General features: G+C 38.1%; 1 protein-coding gene across 7 annotated transcripts in view; it reads right to left on the reverse strand.

Moving 5' to 3' along the window:
- Positions 1-14265: 14265 nt before the first annotated feature.
- Positions 14266-20279, reverse strand: part of LOC124789791 (tyrosine-protein kinase Shark) — a 134599-nt gene continuing 128585 nt past the window's right edge. For 6 of the 7 annotated variants that reach the window (XM_047257276.1, XM_047257268.1, XM_047257284.1 and 3 more), the window contains exon 16: positions 14266-18646. In XM_047257276.1, coding sequence (XP_047113232.1) covers positions 18449-18646 — 198 coding nt within the window. In that variant the 3' untranslated portion in view covers positions 14266-18448. The remainder of the gene's footprint in view (positions 18647-20279) is intronic. The other variant, XM_047257315.1, reaches the window with a different exon arrangement.

Consider the following 20279-nt stretch of genomic DNA (forward strand, 5'->3'; position numbering starts at 1 on the left):
GTGCGTGAAGTCACAACTGTTTACATTAGCTTCGTTTTAGCCATGGAGATTATTTTTACCTCCATGGTTTTAGCAGTTACGAGCGGGCTCATGCGCATGCTTAGTTGAGTCGCGTTTGAGCAGTAGATTCTCCCACTCGTGGCTACAGGAATGTGGTTGTATAAGCAGTCGCAGAAGCAGCTAGATGCTACCCGGAAAAGGTGGCGCCAAATTCATATTCTTGAGAAAAAGAAAAACTTGTTTCACAAAGCGCCTAGCATGCAGCGCACATTGGTCTATCGATTATTCATATGATTTTGAAATGCTTCCCTGTTAGTTTTTGAACACATTTTAAGTTTATTTCTGAATGAATCATAAATTGATTTTTGAATGCGTGATGTCTCTGTCAGGAGAATCCTCGTCGCATCTAGATATAAACTTTCCACAGACAAAAGGGGACGGGGCTATACGAGCTGAGCGGAGTAAACCGAACGGATGAATGCCAATAGCTTTCTGATTATGTAATCTATTGGGTTTGCGAGTGATCAGCGTTGTTATAATTACTAGCGAAATCTATAGATTCAGACTACCAGAATGGAAATAAATGACTGACAGGAATAACAGGTGAGAAAGATTACGTATTATCTTCTCGGTGCATCCAAGAAAATGAAATTTTGACAGAAAATTTTTAGCCAGACCGCTATACTAGTAAGGACCAGTTGTGCAGTCTCCGGCTAGCAGCCGCTTAAATTGTATTTAGTGATTTTGCTGTTTCCCCCTAGTTTACTCTCACGTCAAAACAAAACAAAACGGATATGTGTCCGGGAGCTATCAAGTGAATTAAAATGCGTTCACATAATTACGGAAGGCTAAAATATGTCATTAGTTTCAGATTTTATTTGATTTCCACTAGTCAAGCATTAACCACCTTGCGGACTAATGAAGTTATTTTTGTCTGTTTGGTAAAGAAATTTGACCTTTATAAACTTTTCTGTAGAGGCAGTCAATGTATTTGAAACGAAATATTTAATTCCATAATACTGGCTAGTTTCAACTGTTCACTGCACTTGAAAAGTGCACGTTTTCATCTTCTAGCACACATGGCATTTTGCCATAATAGAGAACCAAACATGATATAATACAGTACTGGTGCTCCAAGATAATTTACATCCCGAAAACCACACTGATAAGCTTAATTTCAGTTCGAGATCTACTTCATTGGTAATCTGGACATACGAATGTGCACTTTAAATGTGCACATTTTAGTATGTTTCACGAAATTCCGATGCTCGTGGAGTATCCTCTGATGTCTTGTTTCTTTTATGACATAATGTATGATCTTTTAATATTTTACACGTACGTGGCTTCCTACGTCGTGATAGCTGCGCAAGCACGGTGTAGCCTGTTATTTGCTCTCTCCGGCAACTGCTGAAACGAACCTGTTTCTAACAGGTCGCGGGAAAATATTGCGAATGGTGGTTTGAAAAGCGTTACTTTCACAGTAAATATCCTTTTACATAAGTTGAACTATGTGCAAGAATGTACCATGAATTTATTAAATCACATAACGTTTGATTCTCATTTAAAAATCGACTCTTTGATGACGAACCATTTAGAAGAATTTCGAACCCTGAAGATCAGACATTTATGTCATTATTAAAAATTTTACTGGCACATTTGTGTGATATATCCTAAGTGTAACACGCGGAAAAAAAATCAACATTATATGCAAAGCTTAGCTTCTCTTGCAGCTTATTAATCTTAGGGACCAATATTATATGTGAAAGCTTTGCTTTTATTGTAGCAACATTATGTATATTAATTCAACCTTCTGTCGGGCGCGGTGTATCAAATTGATCACACTGTTTATTCACGTGATCATTTATTAAATTCTGTTCACAAAAAACATAAGTGCCAAATATATTTAAAGAAAGACAAAGATGACATACGAGCACAACTGCAGTAGAAATATTCATCACTCAGATTTCTTATAGTCAACGTTGGGCTTTAGAAACAAATGATAAAAACGTCGCTTTTTCATTTGCTTCTTTATTATATTTCACTAATAAAACACATTACAAATGACAATTATCTTTGCAGAAAGGCTATTATGACACTGGAGCAGAACAACAGTGATATTACAACTCATTCATTTGTTCCATCGTCACTTTTTGACTGTGGTAACAAATGCAGAATTTTTTCGCATTCAGAGCAAAAAGGTTGAATGTGTATCAAACAGATAGGCTTCGGACACATTTTGCAATATTTTGTCAGTCTTTTTTTCTGTGCAGGTATTACACCTTTTCCGCTTGATCCCAGTCCCTTGTTCTTCGTTTCTGCTTGTGTCTTCTGCTTCTTCTTCACACGTTGGCCTATATTGTTGCAGCCGCAGTTGAAGATCTCTATGAATTCCTGAGGTGTCCAAGCATCTACGAACCAAGTGAGGTAGAACTAAAGGCCCGTCCACACGCAACGATCTGTCTGCGCAAATGTCTGCGCACATCACATCTGCGCAGACAGATCGTTGCGTGTGGACAGAAGATCTGCACCAACCTGAGGTGTGTGCAAACCTGGAAGTTGGAGTTGGAGGTTTGAGCGAAACCTCTCAAATCTGTCGGTTCAAACCACATCTGCGCAGACAAGTTGGAGCGTGTGGACAGGAGATGGTCGCAAATCTGGCGCGAAACAGCTGTTTGCTCAGTCTAGTGTTTGTATTTGTGTGCACAGGGCTGATACTCGTCAGTGTTCTCGAGAGTTTGTAAGTGAATTCATTGAAATATACAGAAATCACCCATGTTTTTGGAAGATTAAAAATAAAGAATATAGTGATCGAGACAAAAAGACAGCAGCATACAATGCTCTAATTGAAAAATTGCGGGCGGTTGGCGCCTCGGCAAACAGAGAAACGGTAATAAAAAAATAATTTCGTTGCGAACTGGAGAAATTATTTGCGGATGGATGTCGAAACTTATAATTATCTCTTAAAGCATGTAACCCCTCATATTATGAGAAAAAATACTTGTATGAGAAGGGCAATTTCTCCTCATGAACGCCTGGCAGTATCATGAAGATTCCTAGCAACAGGAAGGAGCTACAATGATTTGGAATTTTCATCTGCAATATCGAAACAAGCATTGAGTGAAATAATACCCAACACATGTGAAGCTATTTACGCTTTCCTGAAGGATGAGTTCATGGAGGCAAGTCAAGTAAATTAGTCTGTCAGCGAACTGTTTACCGAAAAGAGTTATCCAAAGTTCAGAAATCTAGAAGACCTGGTGTAGGAGTAGATCAAGTATACCAGCCAACGTTATGGTATTTTGATCTACTTGGCTTTCTTAGCGATCAAGAAACGCCAAGACCAAGCAGGAGTACAATTGAAGATGAAATTGGAGTGCCAATGTGCGAGGAAATGGAACACGAGGTTATGTAAAACAAAACAGGTTCGCCCTGCAACTCTCGCAGTAAAGTTACGTGACAAAACTGCTTTCGCTTTAGCAACCACTGTCTGCACCATTTTGACCGCTTTCTCTGTTTCCTGCGGTTGGTCTGAATGTTTTTTGCAACACAAGTTGCGAACACAGACCACAACAGAACTTCCTCCATTTCTGTTTTTCAAAATATCTGAATTAAATTTTGACGTTTTCGGGGAGCGTAGTCGCTTGCCACTGATATTTCTTTTCTACACCGACAGATGGCGGGCGAGTAGTAGGTTGGGGTTTGTGTCGTGTGAACACACCACATTTGCAGCGATCTTTTGCATGTACAGACATCTGCGCCGATGTCTGCGCAGACAGATCGTTGCGTGTGGACCGGGCTTAATGGATGTGAGAGTTGCTCCAGGAATCCTTTTCTTCGGATAAAATTCTCGTTGTTGCCATAGTAAATTACTTGTGAATTGATTCCACTCATATTGATCATTGCAAAAAAATATGACCATGGGCCAACGGCACACATTTCTTGCTACATTGTATGAAGCGGTCAACTTATCTGTAGTGTCGACTCCACCTTTGGTGCTATTGTAAAATGTTACAATGGATGGCTTCTGTTTATCTCCAGTGCCAGCATCTACTGAATTATCTTCATGCAAACTTCCCCTTTTTAGGAACGTATGAAACTAGAGTACAGCCTTTCTTGAAGCCAAATGTGAACTATGGACAGCCCTGCCTTTACTGGTAGCAAACTCCAGAGGAATCTCACGCTTGTTTTTCTTCATCGTCCCAACAAAAGGAAGATTTTTTTCTTCTTAGCTCTTCTATCAAACCAATACTAGTAAACCAATTGTCTGCTGTCACATTTTGATCTGACTGATAAATTGGTTCAAATAGTCGCAGAACAACATCTGGAGGTTTGTTGCTAACGTGGTACAATCCTTCTGGCTGCAGCCCAGCGTATATTTCCAGATTATAGAGATAAAATACTGGGGAATCCACAAGAGCATATATCGTAATTCCGTATTTGTTTGGTTTGCTAGGTATTTATTGGCGAAAACTGCACCCTCCACGGAATCCTTCAAGTTTCTCATCTACTGTAACGTTTTCTATGAGGGTATAGGATTTCTGGCAATTCTGTACAAACAGAGAAAATATTTCCCGAATCGCTGTTATCTTGTCTAATTTTCTCCTTTCATCGCGAGTCACACGATTGTCAAATCTAAGGCACCGCATGATGAATTTGAAACGTTTTATGTTCATAACGAGACGAAATTTTTCAATTCCATCCCCATCACTTCCCCACAGATCTTCTAAGCTTTGTCTGTTACTTTTGTTAACACCAGCCAAAAACAGAAGACCAATGAAAGCTTTTAATTCAATAATATCTATAGGTTTTACGTCTCTCTCTCGCTGAAAAGAAGCTTCGAGGCTCTCAATATACTGATTGGTATACAGAACTATAATCGACAAAATGTCGTCATCTATGAGGCAATTCCAACATTCCAAAGGCGTTCTCAATGCTTTCGCCGCACCTATAGGACCAGGTAACTTTCGAATAATATTGTGGGCCCTGAAACGCACTCTCTGCGATGGTGGAACTTTATTCCATTTTGTCTCTGTCCCTTCCAGTATAATAATGCTGGCTTTCTTCAAGTACTTCCTCATCGTTTTCACTGTCGTTTTCCTCTGTTTCTGAATCTCCCTGCCGAAGTTCAACTGCGTCATCACAATCTGTGTCTACTTCATCTTCAAAATCCTCTTGAACTTCCATCATTATCCTCTTCGAACAACATTTTTTGTATTTCTGCAACATGATTTGGGTGAAGAAGGTTGTACGTGCTACTGTAGCCTGCCATGATCAAGTGTCTCACACCTAAAATGATAAAATTCCTATAAAATAACGCAGTCAGGCGCAGTGTATCAATTTGATACCTGATACTCAAACATCCTTAACTGACGATTAAACGGTCCAAAAAGAAAATAAGTGCATTACACACTGTATATTAACATTGTGATACTTACTAAGTTATGCTGATAGCCAAAGAAATGAATTGTTGAAATGCAACACGAACGGGCGCAGTGTATCAAACTGATCAATCAGCACATATATCAACAACAAAGCAGTCGTATCGACACTGAAGCACACAACAATGACAAGCGTTCGGAAAAGGCTAGCTACTAGCGAGTAGGCGTCAGTGCTGCCACTCGTTGACAAATAATTTACAGTAAACTTCGAGGTGTATCAATTTGAACAGCCACGCCCGACGGAAGCTTAAACTATTAACTTTCCCTGTTTGTGTGTTCGTGTCGCTTAACAGTGATGTTGCTGTTGGCTGACTACATCACGTGCCTTATGCTCTGAATATCCGCTGCCATTGGCTGGCGAGATCACGTGACATGATCTATGACTGGCTTACAAACGCGCATCGCAATCTCGATTTCAATGATTCGGAAAGTAACATGCGGTGTTTGGTGGAATTACAATGTATACTTTCGCAACACGAAAATACGCAGCGTTCATGTTGCTGCACATCAAAGATATTTCCAAAACATGCCTTTTCCCATGAGTTTCGTTTTCTAAAGTGCCGGGAAATTCTACCCCCTTGTATAAAACCGTAACCATTCAAAGGATTGATAAGGGATAATATACTGTCACTTAACAAGGAGAACATGTGTTTTCACCCAGGAATTTTTTTCCTTGTCCTTGTATACACTCTGTAATAATCAGAACAATTTTTTGGAAACCAGTAGGTATTTATACTGATTCAGGTAGTGAAGTATCTTTAATTTCTCAAGAACTAGTGTATACTACAAAAACCAAGTCTGTATTTTCAACGTTACCAGTTGCACGAGTATATTTAGTAAATATTACTGGAACCAAAGGTAAGGCTTTGAAGCAGGAAATGAGAATACCTATCACCATAGGAGAACATCAATTTTGGCAAACTTTATTTATAGTGTCGAATATTAATTTATCTACATTAGTTGGTATGGACTGATTGTTAAAGTATAAAGTAGTTGTAAATTTTGATATCAAGACGTTATTTTGTAATTTCAATGGAGGCCATTTAATTCAGTTGCTGAGATAAATTCAACCCTTATCTTAAACTCAAAAATACATTTAATTTCGACTGCTTGGTTATTTTCGCAAGGCAAAATGGCAAATTATGCACTAAAACCACTGAAAGGCTGATATTTAAGAGAGCTTATAAATCACCATTGTTATCTGCAGAGCAAAAGGAAGAGTTACATAAAATTCTGACTAAATATAGAAATATTTTTTCTGACAAACCAGGCATCATAGGAAATTATTTTTTAAATGTCTGCCCCCAGTAGCTGAGTGGTCAGCACAACAGAATGTCAATCCTAAGGACCCGGGTTCGATTCCCGGCTGGGTCGGAGATTTTCTCTGCTCAGGGACTGGGTGTTGTGTTGTCCTAATCATCATAATTTCATCCCCATCGACGCCCAAGTCCCCGAAGTGGAGTCAAATCGAAAGACTTGCACCTGGCGAACGGTCTACCTGGTGGGAGGCCCTAGTCACACAACATTTATTTATTTTTAAATTTAAGATAAAGGATTCAAGTCCCTTCTTCTGTAAACCATACCCTATAAGTTTGAGAGCAGCAGTTCAAAAGGATATCAACTAAATCATAAATAACCAAGTCATTAAACGAAATTTAAGCTTAATAATCCATTACTTATAGTGAAAAAGGCTACAGGAGTGGTTCATTTGGTGTTTGATGTTCGTACATTAAATAAAAATACAGAAACCAAAAGATACAGACCCATTACTAAAGAGGAATTATTAACCAAATTCCACCATGCCAAATATTTCACCTCCATGGATCTAACAGTGGTTATTGGCAAGTGAAGCTACATTATGACTCTACAAAATATACCACATTTTTATTTGATGAAAAATCTTACCAATTTAGAATAATACCATTTGGGTTAAACAGTTCAGTGTCGATTCCCAGAGGGTGCTCGATGAAGCATTAGGTAAAGATCTGTTACAAGAACTCATTATTTATGTAGATGACATTTTGCTAGTATCAAATACTTGGGAAGATCAATGTCATTTACTCCCAAAAACTTTGCAAAAGGTTGAATAAAATGGGAATAACCATAAAATTGATATAATCACATTATTCAAGAGAGGAATTAAAATTTTTGGGACATTTAGTTGGGGTTACGGTCATGAAAGCTGACCCACACAGAATAAGAGCCACACAGGAGTGTCTAGAATCTCAAAATCTAAAACAATTACCTTTGTTTTTAGGATTACTGGGACTCTAGCATTGATATGTTCAGGGACAAGTATTGAACGAGCCGTGGTTACTACATCTTTTAAAGCTATGGTCTGTGTAATCATGGGATGAGAGTGCAGCAGAAGCATTTACAAATATATTAAAAAAGCGCTGGTAGATGCCCCTATTCTCAGTTGTCCTGTAATGAATGAGCAATTTAAGCTGGCCACAGATCTATCAGAGTACAGAATTATGGTAAAATTATTCCAAGGGGACTGAAATCCTGAAGTGGGGGAAAGCAGAACAATAGCCTTTGCTAGCATAAGTTTAACAAAGCATAAAATGCTTACACAACCACAGAAAAAGAACTTCTGGCAATAAAGTGTAGTATTAAAAAATTCCAGACCTAGTATGGTGATCACAGATTATTACCTAGACGGGCCATCAAGTATTGTCATTTTTGATACCAAGTATGTTACTTCATCAAAGACTCACGTGTTGGGCTGTGTTTTTACAAAAATATCATATAAAAATTAATTATATAAAAAGATCGCAGAATAGTTCCTGATGCTTTATTATGATTACCATTAGGTTTGAGTAATGTTAAACGAACTGAAGGACCAGGAGTGATTTTTGCCGTATTTTTTTGGGATTTAGCTACATGAACGATAACGTTCGGACTCTAGCCTTCAGGATAGAACAAGATGTGAAAGAGAATCCTTACTTTAGTGTATACAAAGAACTATCATTACCCCAGTCAAATAATTCTGAATGGATAATAATGTGTTATTTTGGAAAGCACCATCAGAGCAGTCAAGATGGACACTGTATTCCATGTAGGTAGAAACAGATCTGGTACGGTTCATATACAAAAGATATGATCATGGTTCATATACAAAGGATATGGTTATTTTGGAATAAGGAAGGGTATGAAACACATGTGTAAAATTTTATTATTTCAAGAATATGTGTCAGACGATAATTACTGTGTTGAGATCGTGTACGTCCTGTCAACTCATTAAAGAGAATAATAACCTTGGGCACTATAAATTATATCTAATAATTCCAAAAGGTTTGCGTGATTTAATGGCAACAGACTTCTTTGTCCAGCTACACACAGGTAGCACCCATTGACTAGGGGTAGCATCTTTGATTCATAATCAAAACGTCTTTGGTCCCGGCTTCGAATCCTGCCGCTGATTAAATTTTAATTAATAATCAGCATAGGCAGCCGAAGACTTCCAGCATAAGAAGCCACCCTCATTCGTCCAATGGCCTTGTCAAAGAGGGCAGTGGGGCAGACAGAGGTTCAGGGCACTCTCTTGTCTTAGGGGTGGGAAACTGCCCCTTCAAGAGGAAGAATCAGCAATGATCAACAGCATGAGGATGCAGAAGGCAATGAAAACCACTGCATTCAAGATATGTAACATGTATCCACAGGACATGTGGCCTGTAATTGAAGAAGTGTCATGATGATCTCTCCATTGGCAAAAGATTCTAGAATAGCCCCCATTCGAATATCTGGGAGGAGACTGCCAAGGGGGAGGTTACCATGAGAAAAAGATTGACTAATCAATGAAAGAATAACGTTCTACAAGTCGGGGCATGGAATATCAGAAGCTTGAACATGGTAGGGAAACTAGAAAATCTGAAAATGGATATGCAAAGGCTCAATCTTGATATAGTATGGGTCAGTGAAGTGAAGTGGAAAGAAGACAAGGATATCTAGTCAGATGAATACAGAGTAATATCAACAGCATCAGAAAATGGTACAACGAGAGTAGGATTCGTTATGAATAGGAAGGTAGGACAGAGAGTGTGTAACTGTGAACAGTTCAGTGAGAGGGATTTTCTTGTCAGAATCAACAGCAAACCAACACTGACAACAATAGTTTAGGTATACATGCTGATGTCGCAAGCTGAAGATGAAGAGAGAGAGAAAGTTTATGAGGATATTGAAAGGGTAATACAGTATGTAAAGGGGGATGAAAATATAATAGTCATGGGGACTGGGAAACAGTTGTAGGGGAAGTAGTAGAAGTAAAGGTTACAGGAGAATATGTGCTTGGGACAAGGAATGAGAGGGGGGAAAGACTAATTGTGTTCTCCTTGGAAAAGGCCAGGTGATATGGGAAGATTTCGGTTAAATTACATCATGGTCAGACAGAGATTTGGCAATCAGATACTGGATTGTCAGGCATACCCAGGAGCAGATACAGACTCAGATCACAATGTGGTAGTGATGAAGAGTAGGCTGAAGTTTAAGACATTAGTCAGGAAGGATCAATACATAAAGAAGTGGGATACGGAAGTACTAAGGAATGATGAGATACAGTTGAAGGTCTCTAAGGCTAGAGATGCAGCAATAAGGAATAGTTCAGTAGGCAGTACAGTCGAAGAGGAATTGACATCTCTAAAAAGAAGCTGTGAAGGAAAACACAGGTACAAAGCATGTAACTTTGAAGAAATTATGGATAACAGAAGAAATACTTCAACTGATCTATGAAAGTATGAAGTACAAAAACGTTCCAGGAAATTCAGGAATACAGAAATACAAGTCGCTGAGGAATGACATAAATAGGAAGTGCAGGGAAGCTAAGATGAAATGGCTGCAGGAGAAATGTGAAAAAATCAAAAAAGAAATGATTGTCGGAAGGACAGACTCAACATACAGGAAAATCAAAACAACCTTTGGTGACATTAAAAGCAAGGGTGACAACATTAAGAGTGCAACAGGAACTCCATTGTTAAATGCAGAGGAGAGAGCAGATAGGTGGAAAGAATACATTTAAAGGCTCTATGAGGGGATGAATTGTCTGATCTACATCTACATTTATACTCCGCAAGCCACCCAGTGCGTGGCGGAGGGCACTTTACATGCCACTGTCATTACCTGCCTTTCCTGTTCCACTTGCATATGGTTCGTGGGAAGAATGACTGCCGGAAAGCCTCACTCGAATCTCTCTAATTTTACACTCGTGACCTCTTCGGGAGGTGTAAGTAGGGGGAAGCAATATATTCGATACCTCATCCAGAAACGCACCCTCTTGAAACCTGGACAGCAAGCTACACTGTGATGCAGAGTGCCTCTCTTGAAGAGTCTGCCACTTGAGTTTGCTAAACATCTCCGTAATGCTGTCACGCTTACCAAATAACCCTGTGACCAAACCCACCGCTCTTCTTTGGATCTTCTCTATCTCCTCTGTCAACCCGACCTGGTACAGATCCCACACTGATGAGCAATACTCAAGTATAGGCTGAACGAGTGTTTTGTAAGCCACCTCCTTTGTTGATGGACTACATTTTCTAAGGACTCTCCCAATGAATTACAACCTGGCACCCGCCTTACCAACAATTAATTTTATATGATCATTCCACTTCAAATCATTCCGTACACATACTCCCAGATATTTTACAGAAGTAACTGCTACCAGTGTTTGTCCCGCTATCATGTAATACTACAATAAAGGATCCTTCTTTCTATGTATTTGCAATACACTACATTTGTCTATGTTAAGGGTCAGTTTTCACTCCCTGCACCAAGTACCCATCCACTGCAGATCTTCCCGCATTTGCTGCAATTTTCTAATGCTGCAACTTTTCTGTATGCTACAGCATCATCCCCGAAAAGCGCATGGAACGTCCGAGATAGAGAAGAAACAGGAGTCGATTTAGAAGAGATAGGGGATCCAGTATTAGAATCAGAATTTAAAAGAGCTTTGGAGGACTTAAGATCAAATAAGGCAGAAGGGATGGAAAACATTCTATCACAATTTCTAAAATCATTGTGGGAAGTGGCAACAAAATGACTATTCATGTTGGTGTGTAGAATGTATGAGTCTGATCATATTGCATTTGGAAATCTGCACTGACAATAATGTTTCAGAAGGCTCTTTAAAATCAAAGAAGTCAGCTTGTCTGTATTGGAATTAAATGGAATAGGTTCATAACTTTAGCTGACTCAACAATCTTGCAGAAAACTTGCAGAAAAATGCCTTGCTTACCCTTTTTTCAATTCTCTATTACTGCAAAATTTCTGTCGCAGCTCCCACATCTGTGCCTAGTCACCAAAAACTTATTTATTCTCTCTTCACACCATCCCATGCTAAAAGGGAGAGACCATGGCTTGGAACTCCATTAGGAAGCACTGCTTGTCAGAAAGACCATGCCCCATCAAGTAATGAATGCTTGAAATATTTTCCCTACAGATTCCCACTGGAACAAGTCTAGGGACACGCTACAAAGTATCGAGAATATTGTAGCACTGAAAATTCGTTTTGCGGAAGAGAGAAAAAAAAAACTGGACCAGAACATTTTCTGTTTCCACTCTTCATTTGTTAGTCCACATAAAATTAGTATGTTCTGACTGGTCCCTAGGTCCTAATGATCACAAGTTGGCATCATTCTTGATACTTTGTGTTGACTGTTCTCGATTCCATATTCCTTCGCCCTCAATGGCCCCAAAGTTCTGACATTGTAATTGTCTGATGAAATGTTGTCGTGTTGCCCATGTGAGTGATGATTAGTTGATTAATAACAGATATTTACTCTCACAGCCTGTAGGCCCACAGTGACCGCAGCACATATCACTCTATCCCGAAGTAACCAGCCGCCTTTACTTGCTCATGGCAGAATTCACCAACATAACTTAAAAATAAGCGCATCTTTAAGTATTACAGACTCTGTATGTATTTTTGATTGCTACAGAGCAGCATAACTATCTTCTCAATAAGCTCTTGACATTAGTTGATGTTCTTGGACTTTTCTGTTAGTTGTTAGATGAATATTATTACACTGCTGTGCAATACTTAAGGATGAAAGTTACTTTCATGTGCTGTATCACTGCCAACTAACATAGCTCCATGAAACTTTAGCTGTACATAGAAAGAACTGTTACAGCACAGTATAGAAATGGCACTTTTACTAAATGACAATCATTATATTAAAGTCACCATGATTTTCAGTGGCCCTCTGGACATTACAAAAGGAGGACATAGTTTTTAATAGGGTCTCTGATCACCACAGACAGCAATGAAAGCTCTCCAACACGCTCACATGCTGGCTAGCTACAAGGTTGGTGAGTTCTTGTGGTAGGACATTCCACTCCTCCAACAGCATGGTTGACAACTGTTGCATTGTTGTTGGTCCACAATGGATCGCACAAGTGCTCGATGAGATTTAAGTCATGGGAATGGGCATGCCTGTCCATTCACAAAATATCCTCTCATTCCAAGAGCTCTTCCACACACACTGTTCCATGTGATTGTGCACTATCATCTGCAACAATGAAGTTACAGCTGAACAGCCTTGAAAAGAAACACATGAGGATGGAGTACAGCACAACAGTAATATTAACAGGTGAGTGTACTGTGTTACAAGATTTGGAGGACAGTATGCCCACACAATATTATGCATCCACACTCTGTAACACCTGGACCACAAACAACAATGTTCCTGGGTGCATTACGTGTTTCTACCTCTCGCCAACGTCCACTACTGTCAAACATGATTTTTTACACATGTGGTTAGGCCTAACGTTGTAAGGGCGTACCGACCTCCAAATCTTTGAATGCAGTACACTCACCGGTCATCCTTATTGTAACACAGTACTCTTCCCCCTCGCATATATTTTCAGGGGTGCATTCACGTCTAACATCATTTTTATGGATGACAATGCGTGACCATATCAAAACACTCAGCTAGAGAAGCTCTTGGAATGAGAAGATATTCTGCAAATGGACTGACCTGTCCATTCTCCCAACTTAAATCTCCTTGAGCACATGTGGTATGCAGTAGGTAGAAGCACTGTAGCATGTCCACATGCACCAGTGACCATGCATCAGTTGTCAATTGTGCTGGTGGAGGAACATAATGCCCAACCAGAAGAACCCCTGACCATCTTTGTCACCACCATGGAATACATTGCACAGCTTCCTTTGCGGAGTATGGATGTAGATGTAGAACCATGTCCCCATTCTGTAATGTCTAGGGGACCATAATAAATCACACTGCCTTTGGTGTAATTGTTATCATTTGATAAAAGTGTTAGTTCTGTTCATCTCATTGGATATCTCTTTCAGATACTTTCTGCACTATACTGTAGCAGGTCTTCCTACATATGGTCAAAGTTTCATCAAGCTATTTCCTTAGCAGTGACCCATTATGCAAAAGTTACATTCATCCTTAAATTCTGCACACCAGTGTATAATAACACAGCTGAGAACTGAGGGCCACAAGAACACTAGAATTTGGCTGCAGTTTGACAAGCACTGCATTAGACTTCATACTCATAATTTTTTTGTTACATTACACATTAACAATAAACTTCATAATAGCTGAGTATCTAAGATAACAGTATTTACATGCCCCCCCCCCCTCCCCCTCCCCACCACCCTGAAAACTGCTAAATTCTAAACACCAACTTCTCAACTATTCAGGCAGCACTAGAGCTGCAGACTGTTCTCCTAGCACATCTCGTTATCAATAATTTATTTTAAACTTTGTAGCTCCAAAAAATTTTCTTTACTGCAAGGTCCTCCTACATTTAATTAGCGTCCTGTAATACAGTAGAAAGCATCTTTGAAGGCAATTGACATATAAAATTTTCATGGAGACATCAGTTTTATTTTAAAAACAATACATGCAAAATCTGCTTTTCCATAAACAACATTATTTGCTATTAACCATTTATTACAATGACATCACAGTGAATAGTCACACATAAATACAGTTGGAATGTGGCCTGCAAATAAATCATATAAAATTTCACTAGTTGTAGTGAAACTCCTTCCAATAGTAATTTGTTCAATGACTTCAAATTAATCTTAAAATCGGAAGCTATATTGTCATAAATAATAACATTCACAAATATTTTAACAATAACATATGCAATTTGCCATTTGTCGAATAACTGCAGTATACAAGAAGTCAAAAATTCACATTTGAGACAGAGTGCAATCACAGGAATTATGAATATATAACAATGAAACTGGGTTTAAAAAATGAGTAAAAACATTAACAATGCAACATTATTTATACAAACTATTGGCTTTCACAATATTTCTGAGATATAATTTATAATATCAAATAAAAGCCATGAAAGTATTGAAATTACTGTTCACATTTAGCAAAGATGATTTTTAAAATAATCTACAACAATGATAAAAAATAGTACGAGAAACAAAAAATGCATTTCCTGATGACTCATCTAAACTCCAAATTGAAAATTGGTCACGGTAATAAAACACTGAGCAGTGCTGCACAATTATTAAAACACCCCAAAAACCACTGGAATTATGTCTTGTATTGTAATTGTTAATTTTAATTTCTGGAACGTGGAATAAAAGGTTGGGTCTGAAGTCTTATATTTATATATTAAGGGTCTTACATTTATTTAAAAAAACTACAGAAGTTACAAATTTGTGGTTTGTGACAAATGAAAGAATAAATCATCAAGTTTGTTTGCATATCTTTGTTGCAGGTAGAAGCTGAGTAGAGAGCACTATAATTGCTGTCAATGTAAAACTGCGTCACTCGAGGAGACGGCAGCACAGTGTTCTTTGGTATCATGAGACAAAATTTCCAATTACTGCGCAGCAAAAATTTTGAAGACACTAGGAAAGAAAAGTGCCTGATATAAGGAGTATTGTTGTGTGGTGCATGAAGTTTAAACAGAGTGGCAGTGTGTTCAATGTTGGATCTTCCACGAACAGGGCAGCATTTTGCTAGTGAACAAAGTGTCAGAGATAGGCAACAGGCATTCTTACAAAGACCTTCCAAATGTACTCAACACACACCTTGTGAATTTGGGTTTCCTAGGACCATAGTGTGAAGAATTCTACCCAACAGGTTGCATTTGCATGCATATAAGGTCCAGATACGACTTGCATTACAATCAAGTGGTGGAACATGTCGAGCAGTTTTTGTGACAGACATACTGTCAGTTTCTCTTCAACGAATTTGTTTTACAGATGAGGTTACTTTCCATATACCAGGTAAAGTTAACATGCACAATTTGAGGATATGGGGTTTGGAAAGTCCATACATTGCCTTAGATCACATTAGAGATGTGGTGATGCACAACAGTCATTGGCCCTTTCTTTTTTTTTTGGTCAAAAAATCATTAACAGCTAACATCTGTCTGGATATTTAGAACAGTCTGCAGAACCACAACTGAGAGACTCACAGCTTGATGTGATGTTCCAACACGATGCTGCGCCACCTCATTGGAGACTACATGTTACAAATTTTCTTAATGAAACATTTCCTGTTAAGGTGTATTGGGTATGTGGTCCCATTGACTGGCGTGCAAGATCACCAGACATAATGCCTTTGGATTTCTTTTTGTGGGATATGTAAAGGACAAAGTTTACACTACACAAGTACCTGACTGGATACATTAAGTGGAAGGATAACAGATGCTGTTGCTGGTGTTACACAAGGAATGTTGTCAAATGCTGTATGTTGTGAGATAAATATCAATTAGACATTCTTTGAGCAACAAACAGAGCACTTGTTGAAGTTTATTGATGTCGTAATAAAAACTTAGTGCTTTATTCTTTCATTATCACAAGCCACAAATATGCAAGTCCTATAGTTGTCAAAAAGAAAACATGTAGGCCCACCCTGTATTTTGGTTCATTTGCAAAGTACAGGTCTGTCCACAAGCCATCAAAATTGCAGATCATATCATTTGATGCAGTGCGAGTGATGCTCACTTTAAATCTGATTTAAGGAATTACACAAATATTGAAACGTTGTCCTGTACCATCGCAATAATTCATTCAAAGGTTATGCAGAGAATTCTTCAGTTATAATATAGTTGCACATAACTGTTGGAGAATCAGACCATTATTAGAATACTTTCTGACTATTACTGTGTTCCTTTATTATGTAGTCAAAATTACAACAAAAACTAACATCTTTAGATGTGAAACTGCCTCATGAAAGAAAGGTTTTATGTTGAATATAAAGGGCATAAAAATATTTATACTGACATTTATAAAAGACAATTATTTGCTACTGCAAAGAATTAACATGCAGTTTTAATGATTCAGTTCATTAACTGAAAACAATACAAAAATCACACAAATTAAGTTGCAATGGCCTAAGCAGAATGAATATTATTACTGGAAAAGAAATTATTACTGCAATACTTGCACTGCATTAACAATACTCATCTTAATGGCTCATATATTGCAACTTTTGGCAAAGGAAAAATTTAAAAACAAACAGACTCTTGCAGGTGAGACAAACCATCATAAGCTATCAATTATATGTTAAAATTTATATCTTGCTTCCAACAGATAATTAACAATGTTAGGAACAAGGTGGTACTCCCAATGAAATCTCTAAATGAAAAAGCAAAGGAGAAGAATCAAGCTACAACTTAAAGAAAATGTTACACCTCCACTCATTCAGTCGCAAAAATACAAACATATTGGCACAATACAATGTCTTAACGGAGGATATTTTTTCAGCCACTGGGCAGAAAAACACAATAGTATGTATAGTTGGTGGGAATGCAATCATTTTTATTACTGATCGTGCACAATATGGCAATGTGATTTTTTTCACACTACACAAGATATATTATAATCCAATAAAAATTAATTAAAAGCCATGGCAGATTAAAATCTGCCTGAGTCATCCAAGTACACCTCAATGCCCAGATCAATACTTTTATCTACTAATGCCCCCCCCCCCCCCCTCTCTCTCTCTCTCTCTCTCTCTCTCTCTCTCTCTCTCTCATTCTTCAAAATATACAGCAGCAGACTTCAGAGAAAAGATGTGAAAAAAGTGGCTGATTTAGAGCCATGAGGTTCAGGATGTAAGACTCACTCTGACACTATAACATGCATTACCTGTACATCATTGAAACATAGTTCAGCACATAAAAAGAAAAAATGTAATGGCTTACTGGCCTCTGATAATTTCACACATTACGAGAAAAAGATAAAACTGAATAGAAAAATCTAATGGAAAAGCTTGAATAACAATTTATCAGAGCAAGAAAAGTTTTTTCTTTTGTTTTTGGTTTTGTTTTTTCAGCAGTGAAAGTAATCAGGGAAAAGATAGAACACTAAAAGGGTGGCATATGGAAAGACACATCAGTTTATGATTCATGGGGTTCACCCTCTTTTACACACACACACACACACACACACACACACACACACACACACACACACACACACACATGCGCGCAGTTCAGGAATGCAATAATGATTATTTATCTTTGTATTTTTTACGGATTATGTAAATATAAATGGATAAATTTCTGACTCTGCAGCAACAATACCAAAATATACTGTATATCTAAAATGTAAATAACATTTTACAATATGTACAATTTTAAAATTGTACCATTATTAAAGCTAAGAAACTTTATCACAGAAATGCTCTTCAGTGAATGATGCAATAGTTTCAATTACTGGGAGTATATGAGAAGACAAATTATGACATTGTTTCATAAAACATTTCAAGTGGTCTGATGTATACTGCCAGAAGCAATATTACTGAACTTAACACACTGAAGTCCATGGTACTTCTACATTATATGAGAGTCTATGTTTCAGTACATCATAAATTACAAGTCCTACAGTTAACTTTTGTCTTCCTCTCCCAGCTGACATTCTTATACTGCAATCATAGACATATAAATACAATTAAAAAAATAATACCTTTCAATAATGACACTTCTGCCATATTATGTAGAAACTACAAAATGTTTCTATAAAATCAGCAAGAATCTCAAATGGCACTAATGTGTTTACTTTAAAGTATTCACACAATTGTTGCTTCCATTACAAGTTCTTTGATATTTATATATTCAGGATCAGAGGAAAATATTTCTAGCAGTTCATTAAATGTGGGTCTATCCTTGGGAAAATACTCCCAGCACCGTTTCATGATTTTGTAGACCTCATCTGGACACTGCGGTGTCTGGCTAAGACGTTCTCCTCTTTCTACCAACTCTATTACCTGTAAAAAAAAATCTTTGTCAAAACAAAGAAATTTTAAAACGGACTTTTCTACTGATGGAAGTGAGCATCCAGGAAGGTGTCAATTTATTCATTCAATGTCAAGTCAGGTCAAGAGCAACCTAGTTGACAGTATTATTTAAAAAAATTAATTTAAGTGATGGTAACTAAATGAAAATATTATTCAACTGTTGCTGTACAACCACAGACATAGTCCTTACATCATAGGGATTCATATTAGGAATATAAAAATTTTGTTGGTAACAGTGAGCATCAGAGGTATTCTCACGCCCATCATGTTAGAACCCTCTGCAAGTGTTACAAACATAAAGGATACACATACCAACTTCACAAAATGAAGAAAGAAAAATATCCATTATGATTACGTCAAAATAAAGATTAACTTTAATTAGCAATAAAAATGAGAGACAGAACTTCTGGCCAGTGCTTGCATTAAAAAAAACAGCTGCTGATATAGACCCACCATAAGTGGAGACAAAGATGAAGGGAGACGCATCAGAGAGTATGATATCAAGGCTAATACAGTGGTAAACACTGTGCCAGTTTCGGTCAAGAGATGATGACAGAGGAGAAGCAAAGGCTGATGGATCAAGAGGAAGAGAAATGAATAGTGCAATGAAGAACTAGGAGGAAAAACAGCTGGAAGAAAACAGAGAAAAAGGAAGGAGTGGGGGGGGGGGGAAGAATAAGAAAGAAAAATAAGTAATTATATGCATGTCCGCATCTAGCTGTGTAGTCGGCACGTATAACTGCCTTGCTGCATATCTGGATTCAATTCCCAGTACTACCAAAGACTTTTCCTTGATGGGAGAACTGGAACGGGGTACACAGAGTCTCGTGATGCCAACTGAGGAGTTACTTGATTCAGAACTAGCAGCTTCAAAGTCTGGGAAACCAACAACACATGGTAGAATGGTATGCTGATCTCATACACCTCCACACTGCATCTGAATGAAAAATGAAAACAGGGAGAGAGAGAGAGAGAGTGTGTGTGTGTGTGTGTGTGTGTGTGTGTGTGTGTGTGTGTGTGTGTGTGTGTGTGTGTTTGGGGGGGGGGGGGGGGGGGGGAATTGTTGGTTACGTGTTATCAGGTGTTAAATCTAGGAGGGTGCAAAATGCGAGGATGCTCTGAAGGCCAAGTTTCCATCTGCCAAGTTCCCAGATTAGGGCATTAAAAATTAATACTCTTGGTGTATCCTCAATCATCACCCTGCTTTATATGGAAATCCATGAGATTTCTGTTATCAAGGCAAGAGACTTGTATACAATCACATGAAACTGGCCCCTTTACATACAAATGCTGCAGAGCTTTAAACTGTGTTCATCACAACAAAGCCACAGCCGCTCTGCATCATGATATGAATATTTTCCTAGCTATATATTCTGATAGGACTTGCTTCTCAGCATATTTTCCACATATCATGCACAAGTAATGAATTTAAAATAATGTCCTCCAAAAGTCTCCTCAGCTTCATCATGCTTACCTGCTCCTACTTGAGTACATCACCAAAACTCTTTTTCCTACACAGTTTTTATTAATGCTTTCTGCATATTTCTGTCCCTTCCTTCCTCCACTTATAAACTACATCAATTCTCTCTTCTTCCTTGCATAC

This window comes from Schistocerca piceifrons, chromosome 1, assembly GCF_021461385.2.
Source record: "Schistocerca piceifrons isolate TAMUIC-IGC-003096 chromosome 1, iqSchPice1.1, whole genome shotgun sequence".
Classification (NCBI taxonomy): domain Eukaryota; kingdom Metazoa; phylum Arthropoda; class Insecta; order Orthoptera; family Acrididae; genus Schistocerca; species Schistocerca piceifrons.